We start from the raw sequence: 19869 nt of genomic DNA, 5'->3' as shown, positions 1-19869 counted from the left end.
TGCAGTTACTTTCTTGGTGTTGGAAGAAACATCCAGCCAGAAGCAGCTTATGGGAAGACAGGATTTATTTCAGGCTTATAGATTCCTGAAGAAGTTTAATCACAGTGGAAGAAGCTGTCTCACTTCCACAGATCTATAGTAGAGAGAGAAAAACCAATAGCCAGCAAGCATGAACATCCAGAGCTCAAACTGGCTCTCATAACACCCAATAGGGTTGGACTGAAGATCTGCACCCAGTCCCCACTGTGACACATTTGCTCTAGCAGATCTACATATGCTGAAGACCAAGTAGGAAACTTAAAAATACCTGAGTCTATGGGGGGTATAAATTTGCATTCAAACCACCAATGGGTCTTTACCATCAGCAAAGAATTCATAAGACAAACTCCAAGAAGGGTAAATTATGAATTATGAAGTTTCTTAGTTTTTTTTTATGATGAGGCTAAGTGACAACAGTCAAGCCAGAGGAGAATTTTCCTCATTGCCTCGCTAGTGGAATCTCCATTACAGAGAAATCTCTGGGGAAAAAAGTATAAAGATACACACACACACACACACACACACAGAGAGAGAGAGAGAGAGAGAGAGAGAAGGCAAAATGTGAGTGCCCAAAAGAAATGTGCACATAGACTCTCTTGATGATCCCAGAGATTACTGGTTTTTTGTTTTGTTTTGTTTTGTGTTTTTTTTTCCTGTGGGCTACAGTGATGCTGAGGTCTCAGCTCCTCTATAGAACTGAGGCTACAGACTGCACATGGCCATGCCCAGCTGTTTGAGTCCTGGGTCTCTCAGACCTCCTCAGGCCCTCAGGCTTGAACAGGGAGTGCTTGTAACAGCTGAACCATCATTTCACCCCTTTATCCTTTTTCTTTTTTAAAAAACAGTGGTTTGGGGCTGGAGATATGGCTTAGTGGTTAAGTGCTTGCTTGTGAAGTCTGAGGACCCCGGTTCGAGGCTCAATTCCCCAGGACCCACATTAGCCAGATGCACAAGGTGGCGCATGCGTCTGGAGTTTGTTTGCAGTGGCTGAAGGCCCTGGCGCGCCCATTCTCTCTTTAAATCTCCCTCTTTCTCTCTCTGTCACTCTCAAATAAATGAATAAAAATAAACAAAAATAATAAAAACAGTGGTTTTCATAGTGTCTGGACTAGTTTAATTTCTTTTAAGTATTTTCTGTAGAGCTGGTTTTGTCTTCAAATACTTCTTTAACCTGCTTTTGTCATGGAATGTCCTTATTTCTCCGTCTATTTGAATGGATAGCTTTGCAGGATAAAGTAACCTTGGTTGACAGTTGTTATCTTTCAGAACTTGGAATATATCACTCCAAGCCCTTCTGGCTTTTCAAGTTTGTGTTGAATAATCTGCTGTAATCCTGATGGGTTTGTCTTTGTAGGTAACTTGATTTTTCTCTCTAACTGCTTTCAATATTTTTTCTTTGGTTTGTGTGTTCGGTAGTTTGATTATAATATGGTGAGGAGAGGTTCTTTCCAGGTTTTGTCTGGCTGGGGTTCTAAAGGCTTCCTGTATCTGCATTGGCACCTCTTTCCCGATTTGGGGGAAATTTTCTTCTATGATTCTGTTGAAGATGCCTACTATGCCTTTGGAGTGAAATTCTTCTCTTTCTACTATGCCCTGAATTCTTACATTTGATCTTTCCATAGTTGGACTAGTTTAATTTCTACCAGCAGTATGTAAGGGTTCTCATTTGCCTATGTCTTTCCAGCATTTGTTGTCATTGGTTTTCTTGATAATTGCCACTCTGACTGGGGTGAAATGGAATATCCATGTAGTTTTAAATTTTTAACATATTGTCTCACATATATATATATTAAAGGCCTCAGTCAGTCGCTGTGGGATAGTGGGAGGAAGCATGCCTCAGAGTAATCCTCCCCATTCTATGGCTCTTACAATCTTTCTGCTCCTTCTGCAATGTTCCCTGAGCCATGGCAGGCCTGTTAGCAATCTGATTTAGTGTTGAGTTTTCTGTAGCCTCTGGATTTCTGTTTTGATGGGTTTTGATTGATCACTGTGTCTCTCTCACTATCACCCTGGGGCTGGTAGTCAGACTAGCAGTAAGAGCAGTATTCATGTTACCACTTCCTCTGTAATTTCTCCTGGGCCCCAGCAGAAGTGGTAGATGTGACACATCTCATGGTGGCCAGTCGGCTATCATTTTTACTTTTTGATGGATCTTGGTTCTCCTCCATTTTCACTGATCTTTCCCTGGTTTATTCACTCCCAGGCAGCTATCTTAGGATGGCATCTAGCCCTGGTATTCAACCCCATTGCTTAGCCTTGCCCTACTCTCTACTGGGCTTTCCCTGCTTTGTTTTCTCCTCTCTGTATAGTTTTGATTTGCATTACTCTGATATCTAATAACTTTGAAATTTATTCTTATGTTTATCAACCATTTGTGCTTCATCTATTTTTTTTCTTTTCTTTGTGTGTTGTCTGTGCATGTGTGTATGTGTATGGGCACACATGCATGTGGGTGTGTATGTACATATGTGTTCATACATATGGAGGCCAGAGCTTAACTTTGGGTATCTTCCTCGATCATTCTCCACCTTACCTACTAATATTAACTAAGATCAAACATTATACTTCACATAAATTTTATGCATATATGTTACAGAATCACTAATAAAGGGCTAAAGAGGTTGTAGAGCTCAAAGGGGCTGTCCTGCTGTCTCAAAGTTGTAGGCAGAGAGCTGATACAGACCCAAAGAAAGTCTATGGGATGAGATAAGAAGTCTTATGAAGGGCTGGAGAGATGGCTTAGCGGTTAAGTGCTTGCCTGTGAAGCTTAAGGACCCCGGTTCAAGGCTCGATTCCTCAGGACCCACATTGGCCAGATGCACAAGGGGGTGCACGCGTCTGGAATTCGTCTGCAGTAGCTGGAAGCCCTGGCGTGCCCATTCTCTCTCTCTCTCTGCCTTGTTCTCTGTCACTCTCAAATAAATAAATAAAAATAAACCAAAAAAATTTTTAAAAAGAAGTCTTATGAAGCATAGGCACAGAGCTGTTCAGTTATAGATATGTCAAATGCTGGAAAATGTTAATAAAAATTGTGAAAAGATAAAAACTTAAATTAAATTTAAAAAAAAAAAACTAGAAAACCAAAAAAAAAAAAAAAGATTTTACTAAAAAAAAAAAAATGCAAGTGTGGTTGATAATGTGCTAGAGTTACAAAGTGCTGAAATGGCTTCCTCAACTTTTATAAGGGACTCAAGGTAGAAAAAAATATATTTGCCCTAAATCAGGTCTAATCTCCTTGTATCACTTTTATTCCTGATTCTTTTCTTTTTCATGTATACCATACTAACATCTGTCCACCCAACATTTTTTAATTTTATTTTATTTATTTGAGAGACTGAGAGAGAAAGAGGAAGGAGAGAATGGGCACACCAGGGCCTCCAGCCACTGCAGATGAACTCCAGATGCATGTGCCACCTTGTGCATCTGGCTTACATGGGTCCTGGGGAATAGACCTGAGGTCCTTTGGCTTTGTAGGCAAATACCTTAACCACTAAGCTATTTTTCCAGTCCACCAGCATGTTTTTATTTGAGTATGTGATACTGTTGAAATATGCCAAAGACAAAATTAGAAGAGATATATGAAGAGAAAAAAAGGCTTTTTTTTTTTTTTTCCGAGGTAGGGTCTCACTCTAGCCCAGGCTGACCTGGAATTCACTATGTAGTCTCATATTGGTCTTCAACTCATGGCGATCCTCCTACCTCTGCCTCCCAAGTGCTGGGATTAAAGGCATGCGCCACCACGCCCGGCAAGAATTGCCTTTTACTTTGTAGTCACTTTGTAGTCCATGTATTTGTAAATCCCTCCCAACAGGTATTTTTTGGCAATGTGGATTCATCTGGGATAAAGCACAACATTTTTAATCCTCCAATTATTGCTCGGTACATCCGTTTACACCCAACTCATTACAGCATCCGCAGTACTCTTCGCATGGAGTTGATAGGCTGTGATTTAAACAGTAAGTACCAAGTCATCCCATATTCTTTTGTTTTCCAGTCATAGGTAGAGTGACTAGATGTCCTAACTATTCTGAGGAGGGGTTAATATCTCATAATACAGAATTGTCAGTGATAAAAAAAGAACAGTCCTAAAAGATCCAGGAATTGTTAACCTGACCATGGGATTCCCCAGAAGCAGTCACCTCTTATAGTCTGTCAGCAAGGAAAATCAAAATTAAGCAGAGCTGAGCAGGCTGACCAGAAAACAGGGGCATATTAACATTAATGGACATTATGTAAAAGTTAATACCTAAAAAAGTGTCGTGTTTACAATATGTCCATACAAACCAAGACTGCAGCCTTCCTTGTGATAACATTTTGCTTCCATTTCTTTGAGGTTGTAGCATGCCATTAGGGATGGAGAATAAATTAATATCAGATGCACAGATTACTGCCTCATCATACTTAACCAACATGTTTGCCACCTGGTCTCCTTCACAAGCTCGACTTCACCTCCAGGGAAGGACTAATGCCTGGCGACCTCAGGTAAGAGCAACATATTTATCACTTAACTGATACAAAGCAGGGAGTGTGGGGTGGGGAAAACAGGAAAAGTACTTGTTTCTTCATAGGTATTTCTATTCACTGTTGTTCCTCAGAACAGTGTCTTAGAAGAGAAAGATTGACTAAGAGCAGACACCCTCATAGGCACTTAGTATATGTTACATGTGATTTCACTAAGGAGGAAATGGTTCTTAATGGAACTGCATGGAAGGAGAATCTCTATATCCAGTACTGGGCTAGTATCTGTCAAATAATCATATTAGCTAAAGTTCAGTTATTCTTCTGATTTTCTAGCACCTCAAATGAAAGAGTTATAGCCATATAACGTTCATTTTTAGAGCTATATACTTTAAAATTTTTATTTATGTATTTTCAAGCAGAGAGATAATGAGAGAGAGGGGAAAGGGAGAGAGAGAGTGTGTGTGGCCGCACTAGGGCCTCCTGCCAGTACAAACAAACTACAGATGCATATACCACTTTGTGTATCTGGCTTATGTGGACATTGGGAAGTTGAACCCAGGCCTTCAGGCTTTACAAGCAAGCATCTTTTACTACTGAGCAATCTCTCCAGCCCTAGAGCTACAATACTTATGATTTTCATCACTATTGCATTTTTAGGGGTATGAATAGATTTAACAGTGTCTATTCCTTCAGTGGATTATTTTGAATGAATATGTAGAAGACCACATTGCTAAACTTTTATATTTGAGCATCTATAAAACAAAATATGGGGCTGTAGGACTGGAGTGATGGCTTACCGGTTAAGCGCTCGCCTGTGAAGCCTAAGGACCCTGGTTCAAGGATCAATTACCCAGGACCCACGTTAGCCAGATGCGCAAGGTGGGCGCACTCATCTGGAGTTCGTTTGCAGTGGCTGGAAGCCATGGTGCGCCCATTCTCTCTCTCTCTCTCTCTCTCTCTCTCTCTCTCTCTCTCTCTCTCACTCTTTCTCTCTCTGTCACTCTCAAATAAATAAAAATAGACAAAAAAAATATGGGGCTGTAGAGATTGCTTAGTGGTTAGGTTGTCTGCAAAGGACCCAGGTTTGATTCCCCAGTACCCACACAAGCCAGATGCACAAGGTGGCACATGCATCTGGAGTTCTTTTGCAGCTGGTAGCCCTGGCAAGCCCATTCTCTCTCTCTCTCTCTCTCTCTCTCTCTCTCTCTCTCTTTCTCTCCCTCTTTCCCTCTCTCAAATAAATAAAAAAATAAAATATTAAAAAAAGAAAATATGGCTCCTATACTCATTCAGCATTTGTTGATAACCCTTAGGAGGCAAGGATGAATTATAAAAATTGATACTCAAGTTTCTTAATCAAATAAAGGAACCAACAGATATTAACATACAGTGTGATAAGCATTGTGGTATAGTTAAAAGGGGACTTATGGATTCCTTGGTGCAAATGGTGACTTACCAGGATGCTATTCTCACACTGTCTTCATCAGACAAATAATCCACAAGAGTGGCTGCAAGTGGACTTCAAAAAGACAATGAAAGTCACTGGGATAATAACCCAAGGAGCGAAATCACTCCTAACTAGCATGTTTGTGAAGGAATTCCTAATCTCCAGCAGCCAAGATGGCCATCACTGGAATCACCTTTATCAGAATGGCAAAGTAAAGGTATGTTTTCCTAAGAAAGACACAGTGAGCATGGTGGCTCATGCTTGTAATCCCAACATTTAGGAAGATGAAGTAGAAAAGCTGCTAAGAGTGCAGAGCCAATTTAGGCTACAAAATGAGATCTTGCCTCAATAAATGAAAAAGAAATACATAATACCTCTCTTAGATCTTGGCATTTAGAGATATAACCAGGATGGTATTTGACCAAACATTCAGGACAACATTTTCTGAGTATCTATAGCTACAGGACAGCATGAATGACTCTCACCATAATATACTGCCATGCCACGGGCCCAGAAACAATATGGTCAATCAATCAAGGATGTAACTCTCCAAAAATGTCAGTCAAAATAAACCTTTAAGCGTCGTAAGCTGATTATATCAAATATATAATTTGCTACAATAATAGAAAATGACTAACACAAACATAAATCCTCGTGGTTACCTTCTTGTTGCTGGGGGGAAAACCTGACCCAAAGCAGCTTATGGAAGAAAAGTATTTGTTTCGGCTTATAGTCTCAAGGGGAAGCTCCATGATGGCAGGGGAAAAGCATGCCATAAAGCTGGACATCACCTCCTTGCCACAGCAAGTGGCAAATAGCAACAGGAGAGTAAGCTGAGCTAACACCAGCAGTGTTAGTGACCCAGCACCACACATCCTCAGATAAGGCTTCACCTCCCAAACTGCCACCAGCTGGGAGCCAAAGCATTCAAAACACATGAGTTTATGGGGAACAGCTAATTCAAACTACCACATTCCATTCTGGCCCTCGTTAACTGATGGCCATCAGTGATGTAAAAATGAATACATTAAATCCAAAGTTAAAAGTCCCCACAGTTTTTAACCAATATCAATACTGTCCAAACATCCCCATAGTCCAAGGTCTCTTAACTATGAACTGTAAAACCAAAATAAATAAATAAATAAATAACAGCACAGAGTAAAACATTCAGACTGCAAACCTCACTGTCCACAGTTCTTTCTGCATTTAGGTCTTCAAGTCTGACCAAAATGGCCCATCAAACTGTGCTTACAGCACTGCAAGGTGTCTCTTAAGCCAAGGTTTCAAATCCTTCCACATTCTCCCACAAATCAGTTCAAAAAGCCACACAGTCAGGTTTCTAGTAGCAACAACTCCACTCTTGGTGCCAATTTTATGTTGTAGTTACCATATTGTTGCTGGTAAAAGCACCAGACCAAAAGCAATTTATGGGAAGAAAGGATTTATTTTGGTTTACAGTCTTGAGGGGAAGCTACATGATGGTAGGGAAAAGATTGTAGAGCAGAGGCTGGATATAACCTCCTTACCAAAATCAGGTGAACAATAACAGCAGGAGAGTTGGAGGGATGGTTAAGTGGTCAAGGCATTTGCCTGCAAAGCCAAAGGACCCAGGTTCAATTCCCCAGGACCCACGTTAGCCAGATGCACAAGGGGGTGCACGCATTGGGAGTTCATCTGCAGTGGCTAGAGGCCCTGGCATGCCCATTCTCTCTCTCCCTCCCTCTCCTTCCCTCTCTCTGTCTCTGTCAAATAGATAAATAAAAATTTAAAAAAAAAAAAAAACAGTAGGAGAGTGAGCCACATTCCAGCAAGGGGAAGCTGGCTATAACATCCCAAAGCCAGCCCCCAACAACACCTCCTCCTTCAAGGTTTTACCTCCCAAATTTCCATCAGCTGGGAACTGAGCATTACCAACGTGACTTTAAGTGAGGCATGGAGGTGTACATCTTTAATTCCAGCACTCAGGAGGCAGAAGTAGGAGGATTGCCACGAGTTTGAGGCCACCCTGAGATTCCATAGTGAATTCCAGGTCAGCCTGGGTTAGAGTGAGGTCCTACCTTGAAAAGAAGCAATAAAGGGCTGGAGAGATGGCTTAGTGGTTAAGCGCTTGCCTGTGAAGCCTAAGGACCCCAGTTTGAGGCTCAATTCCCCAGGACCCACGTTAGCCAGATGCATGAGGGGGTGCACGCATCTGGAGTTCGTTTGCAGTGGCTGGAGGTCCTGGCGCGCCCATTCATTCTCAATCTCTCTCTTTCTCTGCCTCTTTCTCTCTCTGTCTGTTGCTCTCAAATAAATAAATAAAAATGATTTTTAAAAAAGCAATAAAAAAGTGAGTTTATAGGGAACCTCTAATTCAAATCACCCCAGATCCCAAGCAAAATATCAGCAACATTGATCAAAACTGAATTTAGCCTAGGAATGCAAGATTAGTATTAACATTAGAAAATTTATGTAATTCAGGCTATGGAGATAGCTTAGTTGGTAAAGTGCTAATCTCACAAGCATAAGGACCTGAGTTCAATTCCTAGGGCCCATGTAAAAATGCTAGACAACTGGGCAGAGAATCCAAAACAGCTATTTACCTCTAAATACAATGAAGCTGGTTAAATAAAGTGAACATCTTCCAACTGAAAAATGGGATTAGAGAGCATATTAAGCATTAACAGCATTAACAGCAGTAATGGAGCTGAGCAGCTTTGATAAGAAGCTGCTTGAAAATTTTCTAGGTACAGCAAGCAGTGCAAAGATCAGGTTACAGACGTGAGGATTTCAGAAAGCAATTACACCAGTGGGCTGTGGCGATGGCTCTGTTTGAAGGTGCATGCTTGCAAAACCTTCTAGCCTTGATTCAAATTTCCCAGCTAGCTGCCAAAAGTGGCTCATGTGCCTGGTGTTAGTTTGCAGCAGCAAGAGCCCCTGGTGTGCCAATTTGACTAGTGTGCTTTGCATGTTGAATCAAGATTTGAAGGGAATCCAGTTTCACACATGAAAGACAGCACCTTGCTTCCTGATGGTGTGTTCACATATGTGTGACCTTGAGCACCCACAAATCTGTCTTGGTGTCAAGCACAGGGTAAATTAGCCAGGGATTATGACTGTTTGGGGAGTAAACTTTATTGGGCTGTCAGTGATTTGGGGCTTGTTTTTATCTTCACACTCCATGCGGGTGATAGAAATTAAGTTGGAAAGCACTTTTTGAACTATTAGAACTAAAGGAAAATGCTTTAGTTTTTGCTTTCTCAAATATATGGCATTTTAAGACTACTAAAAATTTTAATCATTTTTGCTGGGTGTAGTGGTGCATGCCTTTAATCCCAGCACTTGGGAGGCAGAGGTAGGAGGATCGTCATGAGTTTGAGGCCATTCTGAGTCTACATAGTGAATTCCAGGTCAGCCTAAGCTAGAGTGAAACCCTACCTTGAAAAACAAAAACAACAAAAAAAATTAATCATTTTTAACTGAAATTGTTGCCACTCTTAACAGCTCTTGAAGACAAAACTGCAAATATATTATCAGAAACTATTTTTGTTTATAAACAAGTTTGACAAAAATTCAGAACTTGTAACCCACTTGCAATGTCAAATTGTGTAATTAAGAAATCCTAACTAGGGCTGGAGGGATGGCTTAGCAGTTAAGACACTTGCCTGCAAAGCCAAAGGACCCAGGTTCAATTCCCCAGGACCCACGTTAGCCATATGCACAAGGTGGCACATGCGTATGGAGTTCGTTTGCAGTGGCTAGAGGCCCTGCCGTACCCGTTCTCTCTCTCTTTCCTCTCTCTCTCTCTTTCTCTCTCTCTCTCTCTCCCTCTTTCTGTCAAATAAATAAATAAAAATAAAATATTTAAAAAAGAAATCCTAACTAGTGTGGTAATATTTTTTAAGGTAAACAATTAAAGAACTGTCTAAAAAGCTTTAAAATTCATCTTTCTGTTATATATGTGGCACACAGATGAGTCATGAGCACAGGACACTCAGTCTTGTGCCTTGTACTTCATATCTGATGCTACCAGAAACAAGTTATGGATTCTGTATTTAACACTCTTTCAGTATATGAGCTGTCATGGCTGCACCACAGTAAACACAGCCTTTAGATGGTGGTATCTTGTTTAATTTGTGGTTGGGGCCAAAGTTGGATTTTTTGTCTAACAATCAATATTCATCTTATGGTTGGATATATAATCACTTGCTATCTATTGTGACCTGCACAATAAAACAGAATTGTACACATAGTCGTGCCTGAATTTCCCAAGTTCAGTTAAAACGGTAAAACTCAGCCTAAGGCTATGCAAACTTGTAAGGGAAGCATAATGAGTAGTGAACAGTAGAGGCGGGAGCTAAAGGGCTTACACTGTGAGCCAATCACTGACTTAACGCCAGTGCCATAGAGATGAAGCGCCGTACTGTGAGGGACTGCAGTCAGTGAAGGCTAGGCAGGTTGTATTGGAAGTGAAGCACTCAGACTTGTTTTCTTTTATATTAAAGCATTGCTTTCTCATACAAACACATGCACATCAAAGACTCGAACTACATACTTTCTAAGCTTGAGGATTTTTAGTTCTTAATGCTCTTTTTGCTTAATATCTGTTTGCCAAAATGGCTCACAAATTAGATGGGGTAGTGACTCCATATATTTCCTGTTTTAAAGTTTCACTAACATGGTTAGACAGGATTTTACTTGCTCTCTTGGGTTACATGACCATGGGTTTGAGAAAAATCGGTTAATGTTTTTTTTTCTTTTTTTTTTGAGTAATTGGAATAAAATTTGTTTAGTTCCATCCTTAAAAAAAATGCTAGATCTGGTGGTGCATGCCTTGAATCTCAGTGTTGGGGAGACAAAGATAGATCCCTGGAGCTCACTGGCCAACCACTCTAGCCTAATTGGCAAGTTCCAGGCCAGTGAGAGACTGCGTTTCAAAAGAGAGTAACAACTGAGAATGACACCCAAATTTGCCCTCTGGCTTCCAGACTCATGCAAACCCACAGGCACCCACATTCGAATAGGTGTACAGAATACACACGCACATATACATACAAAGCATCAAGAAAGAAAACTTAGCCAGGTGTAGTGGCTCATGCCTTAAATCCTAGAACTAAGGAGGCAGAGGTTGGAGGATCACCATGAGTTTCAAGGCCACCCTGACTACATAGTAAATTTCAGGAGACCCTGGGCTAGGGCATGACTCTACCTTGAAAAACCAAAACCAAAACAAAATAAAACAAAGAAAACTTGTGTAATTCATTCCATTAACTGATGAAAGATTATATGACTAATAAATGTGAAAAATCCATTTCATAAAATTCAACATCTGTTCTTAATGTAAAATAGCAAAGTGAGAATGGATGAGAAATTATTTAATCTGATCAAGCATGTAATATTTACAGAAATATGTTTTATGATGAAATGTGAATATTTCTGTTTGAGGTTGAGCCTAAAACAAGGATGCCCCTATACCAAAAGTATGCTGCATAACCAATTAACCCAAGGCTGACATGGCAGCATATCTCTTTAGTCCCAGCACTCAGAAGGCAGAGGTAGGAGGATTACTGTGAATTCAAGGCCAGTCTGGGACTACCGAGCGAGTTTCAGGTCAGCCTGGGCTGGAGTGAGAACCTATTTTTTAAAAAAAATGCTCATAGTTTTGTAATTGAAGAATTTAGAAAGGGTGCTAGGCAAGGTGGGGCATGCCTTTAATTCCAGCACTTGGGAGGCAGAGGTAGGAGGAACCCCATTAGTTCAAGGCAACCCTGAGACTACATAGTGAATTCCAGGTCAGCTCTGGGCTAGAGTGAGACCCTACCTCGAAAACCAAAAAATAAAAATAAAAACAAAACAAGAATTTAGAAAGGGCTTATCCTAACATTTTCTTTATTTTTCTCACGTTACCTCACTCCTTAACCATCCAATGCAGTTTTAAACACAACTAGATATGGCATATTAAAGATGACTATGAGTTCTTATGCACTTCTTGGTTCATCTCTGATCCATGCAGTGAGAATGAGGATAGATGGATAGACCCTTCCTAGGTGGCTTCTTCATTCACATGTCTAATGCCTTCATTTTCCTTGACATTCTTGTGATCTCATCTTTCAGAGTCTTTCCATGTGTCTTGAGCTTCTGACAGCATCATAATCTTAGAAGTATATGTCTTCTTATATAAGAACTAGATTCTAAGAAACCAACATGGAAGCTACCAGGTATCTTAAAAGCCAAGTCCAGAACCCATTTATCATCATTTCTGTCATACACTAATGATACAGATGGCCAGCTCATATTTAAAATAAAGAACTTATTTTAAAGTATGTATGTATATATATTTAAAATAGACACACCTTCCCATGGGAGGAGTAGAAAAGAATTAAATCACAATCACCTTTAAAAGCAGGGATTGAAGCCAGGCTTGGTGTTGCACACCTTTAATCCCAACAGAGGTAGGAGGATCACCGTGAGTTCAAGGCCACCCTGAGGCTACAGAGTGAATTCCAGTTCAGCCTGAGCTAGAGTGAGACCCTACCTTGATAAAACAAAGAAAGAAAAAAAACAGGGACTGGATGGATTTTCTTTCAAAGCCTGATGGCCTGGGTTCAATTCCCCAGTACCCACGTAAAGCCAAGTGCACAAAGTGACACATGAATCTGGAGTTTGTAGGCAGTGGCAAGAGGCCCAGATGCACCCATTCTTTCTCCCAAATAAGTAAATAAAAATATTTTAAAAAAATAAGATCTGGGCATGGTGGCTCACGCCTTTAATCCCAACACTTGGGAGGCAAAGTTAGTGAGTTCATGGCCACCCGGAGAATACATGGTTAATTCCAGGTCAGCCTGGGCCTTGAAAAACCTAAATAAATAAATAAATAAATGCAGTGAAATGTGTAAGGATTTGAAAAAAAGGAAAGAAATTCATATTGTGGAAGATATTACAGCAAACATAAAATTCAAAAGAATTGTTATGTTATTAGGATTAATAAAACACATTTTAAAAGTTATATTTATATATACTTAAAATAACTAATTTTTAAAGTGGCTTAAAATATTATTTAAAATGTCGACTTCCAGTTAAGATGGCGGCGTAGGTACCACGCCAAAGCAGCCTAGGGGGGAAAAAGACCAAAAAAACTCAGCAAAATACACACTTTTACTAAAAAGTGAGGTGTATAGGAAATTGAAGCGGCAGCGGAGAAGTAGAAGAGTTATAGAGCATCCACAGCCTGCACAGGCGGGAAAAGCGGCTCCAGCAGCTCGGCCAACCGCCGCAACCACGGCACAGCAGAAAACCACCAGACTCGGCTCGAGCCGCAGGAAAAGCCAGGTGCGGGATTTTCCCCTCACACTGCGCTCTCCGCAACTCGGGAAACGTGAGGGGAGAGCGGCAGCGAGCAGCGGAGGAGCAGACCGCGAGGTAGAAGAACACGTGGAACAGCGAGAGAACCAGAGCAGCCGCGGCTCCCTCCCCTCCCCCACCGCCTGAACCCAGCTCCAGCGAACAGAGCAGCGGCCCGGGACCTGGCCACGCCAACTTGGGCTGACAACGGGACCCAAGCAGGAGCAGAGTTCGGCAGCAACATCAGCGGCTCCAGCACCGGTAACAGCGGCCCCAGCAGCAGCAGACCCAGGAGTGGCAGCAGCGGCAGACTCGGCAGCAGCAGCTTCAGGGCGAGCAGCGGCAGTGGACACAGCAGCAGCAGCTTCAGCAGCAGTGGTGGCTTCAGCAGTGGCAGCTACAGCAGCAGCAGAGGCAGCAGCAGCGGCTCAGTTTGCCCCGTAGGGAAAGCAAGTGCCCAGCTCCAGAAATCAGAACAGCAGCCCAATGACCCAGGCAGCAACTTGACTGAGACCAAAATCACCCAAGGTAACTGGGATTGCACCAGGGAAGGGTCTCACTTGGTCACAAGCTGACTTGGATCCCTCAACAGACCAGAAATCTAAACCTCTTTGTTGATAGAGGATCTGGTCATTATAATAACTACTCTTGCATACATACTCGGGGCTGTTTTTGATTGAATGTGTACAGTGTTTAGTTAAATTTTAGAATCTACCTGTATTTTATTCCACTCAGCCTGCTTGAATACTCCTATAGCAGGGAAACTCAACCCCTAAGAACATCTTTGTAGATACACTGAGAGTCTTAAGAGCCACACCTAATACCTTAAGGTCCTACCCTGAAAATATATTACATCAAATCAATTGATACAGCTAAGAATACACAGCTAGCTAGAAAATCCAAGCATTAATTTAATCCAAGATGCAAAAATATATACATTATAACACAAGAAACACTAAAAAGCAAGACGATATAAATCCACCTAAAAGTATTAATGCATCAGAAATGTCCTCCAGTGAGAAAGGGTTAGAGGAAATGCCTGAGAAAGAGTTCAAAAGAATAATTATAAATATGTTCAAAGAGGTCAAAGAACACATGAAAACAATCAAAGAAGAAATCAAAGAGGAAATCAAAGGAATCAAAGAAGAGGCAGGACACCAATTTAATGAAATAAAGAAGGCAATACAAGACATAAATAGGGAAATAGAAATAATAAAGAAAAACCAGTCAGAATTACTAGCAATGAAGAACACAGTTAATGAAATAAAAAACTCTGTAGAAAATCTCACCAGTAGGATGGATGAGGGAGAGGACAGAATATCTAAGCTAGAAGACCAGGTGGCAGGCCTAATGCAGTCCAACAAAGAGAAAGACAAACTTATAGAAAAGTATGAGTGGGAATTTCAAGATATTCGGGACACTATGAAAAGATCCAATATAAGAATTCAGGGCATAGTAGATGGAGAAGAACTCCACTCCAGAGGCATAGTAGGCATCTTCAACAAAATCATAGAGGAAAATTTCCCCAAATTGGGAAAGAGGTGCCAATGCAGATACAGGAAGCCTTTAGAACCCCAGCCAGACAAAACCCAGAAAGAACCTCTCCTCGCCATATTATAATCAAACTTCCAAACACACACACCAAAGAAAAAATATTGAAAGCAGTTAGAGAGAAAAATCAAGTTACCTACAAAAGCAAGCCCATCAGGATTACAGCAGATTATTCAACACAAACTTTTAAAGCCAGAAGGGCTTGGAGTGATATATTCCAAGTTCTGAAAGATAACAACTGTCAACCAAGGTTACTTTATCCTGCAAAGTTATCCATTCAAATAGATGGAGAAATAAAGACATTCCATGACAAAAGCAGGTTAAAGGAGTATTTGAAGACAAAACCAGCTCTACAGAAAATACTTGATAGAATCCTCCATGCTGAACAAAAGGAAAAGCACACATATAAGGAACCTAGAAAAAACAAGCTATACTCAAATACCAGTTAACAGAAGAGAGCACAGGTAGAACCAGTAACACACACACACAAATGGCAAACATAAATACACACCTTTCAATAATATCTCTTAATATCAACGGTCTCAATGCCCCCACGAAAAGACATAGATTTGCAGACTGGGTTAAAAAGCAGGATCCTACAATTTGTTGTCTCCAAGAAACTCACCTTTCTACAAAGGATAGACATTATCTTAGGGTGAAAGGTTGGAAGATGGTGTTTCAAGCAAATGGGCCTAGAAAACAAGCAGGGGTTGCTATCCTAATATCAGACAGGGTAGACTTTAGTCTGACGTTAGTCAAGAAAGATAAGGAAGGTCACTTTATATTGATTAAGGGCACACTCCAACAGGAGGACATTACAATCCTAAACATATATGCACCTAACATGGGGGCTCCCAAATTCGTCAAACAAACACTATTAGAACTAAGGTCACAGATAACACCAAACACAGTGGTGGTGGGTGACTTTAACACCCCACTCTCATCAATTGACAGGTCATCCAGGGAAAGAATAAACAGAGAGGCATCTGGACTAAATGAGGTCATAGAAGGAATGGATCTAACAGATATATACAGGACATTTCATCCAAAGGCTGCAGAATATACATTCTTTTCAGCAGCACATGGAACATTCTCTAAAATAGACCATATATTAGGACACAAAGCAAATCTTAACAAATTCAGGAAAATTGAAATAATTCCTTGCATTCTATCTGACCACAATGGAATTAAACTACAAATCAGTAGCAAGAAAGGCTATAGAGCATACACAAAATCATGGAAACTAAACAATACACTACTAAATGATGAGTGGGTCAATGAAGAAATCAAAAAGGAAATCAAAAAATTTATAGAGTCAAATGATAATGAGAACACAACATACCAAAATCTCTGGGACACAATGAAGGCAGTTCTAGAGGTAAATTTATAGCCTTAAGTGCCTATATTAAGAAATTAGAAAGGTCGCAAGTAAACGACGTAATGCTTCGCCTTAAAGCCTTGGAAAAAGAAGAACAAGGCAAACCAAAAAGTAGTAGACGGGAAGAAATAATAAAGATTAGGGCAGAAATTAATGAAATAGAAACAAAAAGAACAATCCAAAGAATTAATGAAACAAAGAGTTGGTTCTTTGAAAGGATAAACAAGATTGATAAACCCTTAGCAAATCTGACCAAAAGAAAGAGAGAAGAGACACAAATTAATAAAATCAGAGATGAACAAGGTAACATCACAACAGATTCCAGAGAAATTCAAAAAATCATAGGGACATACTATAAAAGCATATACTCCACAAAGTATGAAAATCTGAAAGAAATGGATGATTTCCTTAATCTATATGACCTACCTAAATTAAATCAAAATGAGATTAATCACTTAAATAGACCTATAACAAACATGGAGATCCGAACAGTTATCAATAATCTCCCAACTAAAAAAAGCCCAGGCCCGGATGGATTCACTGCTGAATTTTACCAGACTTTTAAGGAAGAGCTAACACCATTGCTTCTTAAGCTTTTCCAGGAAATAGAAAAAGAAGGAATACTACCAAACTCCTTCTATGAGGCCAGCATCACCCTGATACCAAAACCAGGCAAAGATAGAACAAAAAAAGAAAATTACAAACCAATCTCCCTCATGAACATAGATGCAAAAATTCTCAACAAAATATTGGCAAACAGAATACAAGAGTATATCAAAAAGATCATTCACCCTGACCAAGTAGGCTTTATCCCAGAGATGCAGGGATGGTTCAACATACGCAAATCTATAAATGTAATACATTACATAAACGGGTTGAAGGACAAAAATCACATGATCATCTCATTAGATGCAGAGAAAGCATTTGACAAAATCCAACATCCCTTCATGATAAAAGTCCTACAGAGACTGGGAATAGAAGGAACATATCTCAATATAATAAAGGCTATTTATGACAAGCCTACAGCCAACATATTACTAAATGGGGAAAAACTGGAAGCTTTTCCACTAAAATCAGGAACAAGACAAGGGTGTCCACTGTCCCCACTTCTATTTAATATAGTTTTGGAAGTCTTAGCCATAGCAATAAGGCAAGAGACACACATAAAAGGGATACAAATTGGAAAGGAAGAAATCAAGTTATCATTATTTGCAGATGACATGATTCTATACATAAAGGACCCTAAAGACTCTACTAGCAAGCTGTTAGAGCTGATCAAAACCTACAGCAATGTAGCAGGATACAAAATAAATACACAGAAATCAGTAGCCTTCATATATGCTAACAACAAACACACAGAGGATGAAATCAGAGAACCACTCCCATTCACAATTGCATCAAAAAAAAAAAATACCTTGGAATAAACCTAAGCAAGGAAGTAAAGAATCTATACAATGAGAACTTTAAAACACTCAAGCGAGAAATTGCAGAAGACACTAGAAAGTGGAGAAACATCCCTTGTTCCTGGATTGGAAGAATCAATATCGTGAAAATGGCAATCTTACCTAAAGCAATCTACACATTTAATGCAATCCCTATCAAAATTCCAAAGGCTTTCTTCATGGAAATAGAAAAAACAATCTAAAAATTCATTTGGAATCACAAAAAACTTCGAATATCTAAAATAATACTGAGCAACAAAAAAGAGGCTGGTGGTATTACCATACCTGATTTTAACCTATACTACAGAGCCATAGTAACAAAAACAGCATGGTACTGGCACAAAAACAGACATGTAGATCAGTGGAACAGAATAGAGGACCCAGATGTAAGCCCAAGTAGCTATAGCCACCTGATATTCGATAAAAATGCCAAAAATACTCATTGGAGAAGAGACAGCCTCTTCAGCAAATGGTGTTTTGAAAACTGGATAAATATCTGCAGAAGGATGAAAATAGATTCTTCTCTCTCGCCATGCACAAGAATTAAATCCAAATGGATTAAAGACCTTAACATCAGACCGGAAACTTTGAAACTGCTAGAGGAAAAAGTAGGGGAAACCCTTCAACATATTGGTCTTGGCAAAGACTTTCTGAATACAACCCCAATTGCTCAGGCAATAAAACCACAGATTAACCACTGGGACCTAATGAAATTACAAAGATTTTGCACCGCAAAGGACACAGTGAAAAAAGCAAAGAGGCAACCTACAGAATGGGAAAAAATCTTCGCCAGCTATATATCTGATAGAGGATTAATATCTAGGATATACAAAGAACTCAAAAAGTTAAATAATAAGGAATCAAACAAGCCAATCAAAAAATGGGCTATGGAGCTAAATAGAGAGTTCTCAAAGGAAGAAATACGAATGGCATATAAGCATCTAAAAAAATGTTCTACGTCACTAGTCATCAGGGAAATGCAGATTAAAACTACATTGAGATTCCATCTCACTCCTGTCAGATTGGCCACCATCATGAAAACAAATGATCATAAATGTTGGCGGGGATGTGGAAAAAAAGGAACCCTTCTGCACTGCTGGTGGGAATGTAATCTGGTCCAGCCATTGTGGAAAACAGTGTGGAGGTTCCTAAAACAGCTAGAGATTGATCTACCATATGACCCAGCTATAGCACTCCTAGGCATATATCCAAAGGACTCATCTCATTTCCTTAGAAGTACATGCTCAACCATGTTTATTGCTGCTCAATTTGTAATAGCTGGGAAATGGAACCAGCCTAGATGTCCCTCAACAGATGAGTGGATAATGAAGATGTGGTACATTTATACAATGGAGTTCTACTCAGCGGTAAAGAAAAATGAAGTTATGAAATTTGCAGAAAAATGGATGGACCTGGAAAATATTATACTAAGTCAGGTAACCCAGGCCCAGAAAGCCAAGCGCCACATGTTCTCTCTCATATGTGGATCCTAGCTACAGATGACTGGGCTTCTGTGTGAGAATGAAAATACTTAGTAGCAGAGGCCAGTAAGTTGAAAAGGAGACATAAAGGGTGGAGAAAGGAAGGGAGGAGGATACTTAATAGGTTGATATTGTATATATGTAATTACAATGATTGTAATGGGGAGGTAATATAATGGAGAATGGAATTTCAAATGGGAAAGTGTGGGGGTGGGGAGGGAGGGAATTACCATGGGATATATTTTATAATCATGGAAAATGTTAATAAAAATTTAAAAAATAAATAAATAAATAAATAAAATGTCCAAGTACGGGCTAGAGAGATGGCTTAGTGGCTAAGGACTTGCCTGTGAAGCGTAAGGACCCCGATTCAAGGCTCGATTCCCCAGGTCCCACATAAGCCAGATGCACAAGAAGTGCATGCATCTGGAGTTCGTTTGCAGTGGCTGGAGGCCATGGCATGCCCATTCTCTTTTCTTTCTTTCTTTCTTTCTTTCTTTTTTTTTTTTTTTTTTTTTTTTTTGGTTTTTCGAGGTAGGGTCTCACTCTGGCTCAGACTGACCTGGAATTCACTATGGAGTCTCAGGGTGGCCTTGAACTCATGGCAATCCTCCTACCTCTGCCTCCCGAGAGCTGGGATTAAAGGCATGTGCCACCATGCCCGGCTTTTCCATTCTCTATCTATCTGCCTCTTTCTCTCTCTGTCTGTCACTCTCAAATAAATAAATACAAATGAACAAAAAAAAATTT

The 19869-nt window shown here is 40.1% G+C and overlaps 1 protein-coding gene across 4 annotated transcripts in view; it reads left to right on the top strand.

The window, feature by feature from the left end:
• F8 (coagulation factor VIII) overlaps positions 1-19869 on the top strand; it is a 132404-nt gene that overhangs the window by 106736 nt on the left and 5799 nt on the right. For 3 of the 4 annotated variants that reach the window (XM_045140838.1, XM_004672647.2, XM_045140837.1), the window contains 3 exons: positions 3851-3995; positions 4373-4521; positions 5988-6164. In XM_045140838.1, coding sequence (XP_044996773.1) covers positions 3851-3995; positions 4373-4521; positions 5988-6164 — 471 coding nt within the window. The remainder of the gene's footprint in view (positions 1-3850; positions 3996-4372; positions 4522-5987; positions 6165-19869) is intronic. The other variant, XM_045140839.1, reaches the window with a different exon arrangement.

This window comes from Jaculus jaculus, chromosome X (assembly GCF_020740685.1).
Source record: "Jaculus jaculus isolate mJacJac1 chromosome X, mJacJac1.mat.Y.cur, whole genome shotgun sequence".
In the NCBI taxonomy this organism is placed as follows: domain Eukaryota; kingdom Metazoa; phylum Chordata; class Mammalia; order Rodentia; family Dipodidae; genus Jaculus; species Jaculus jaculus.
This window is presented reverse-complemented; position numbering and strand designations above follow the sequence as displayed.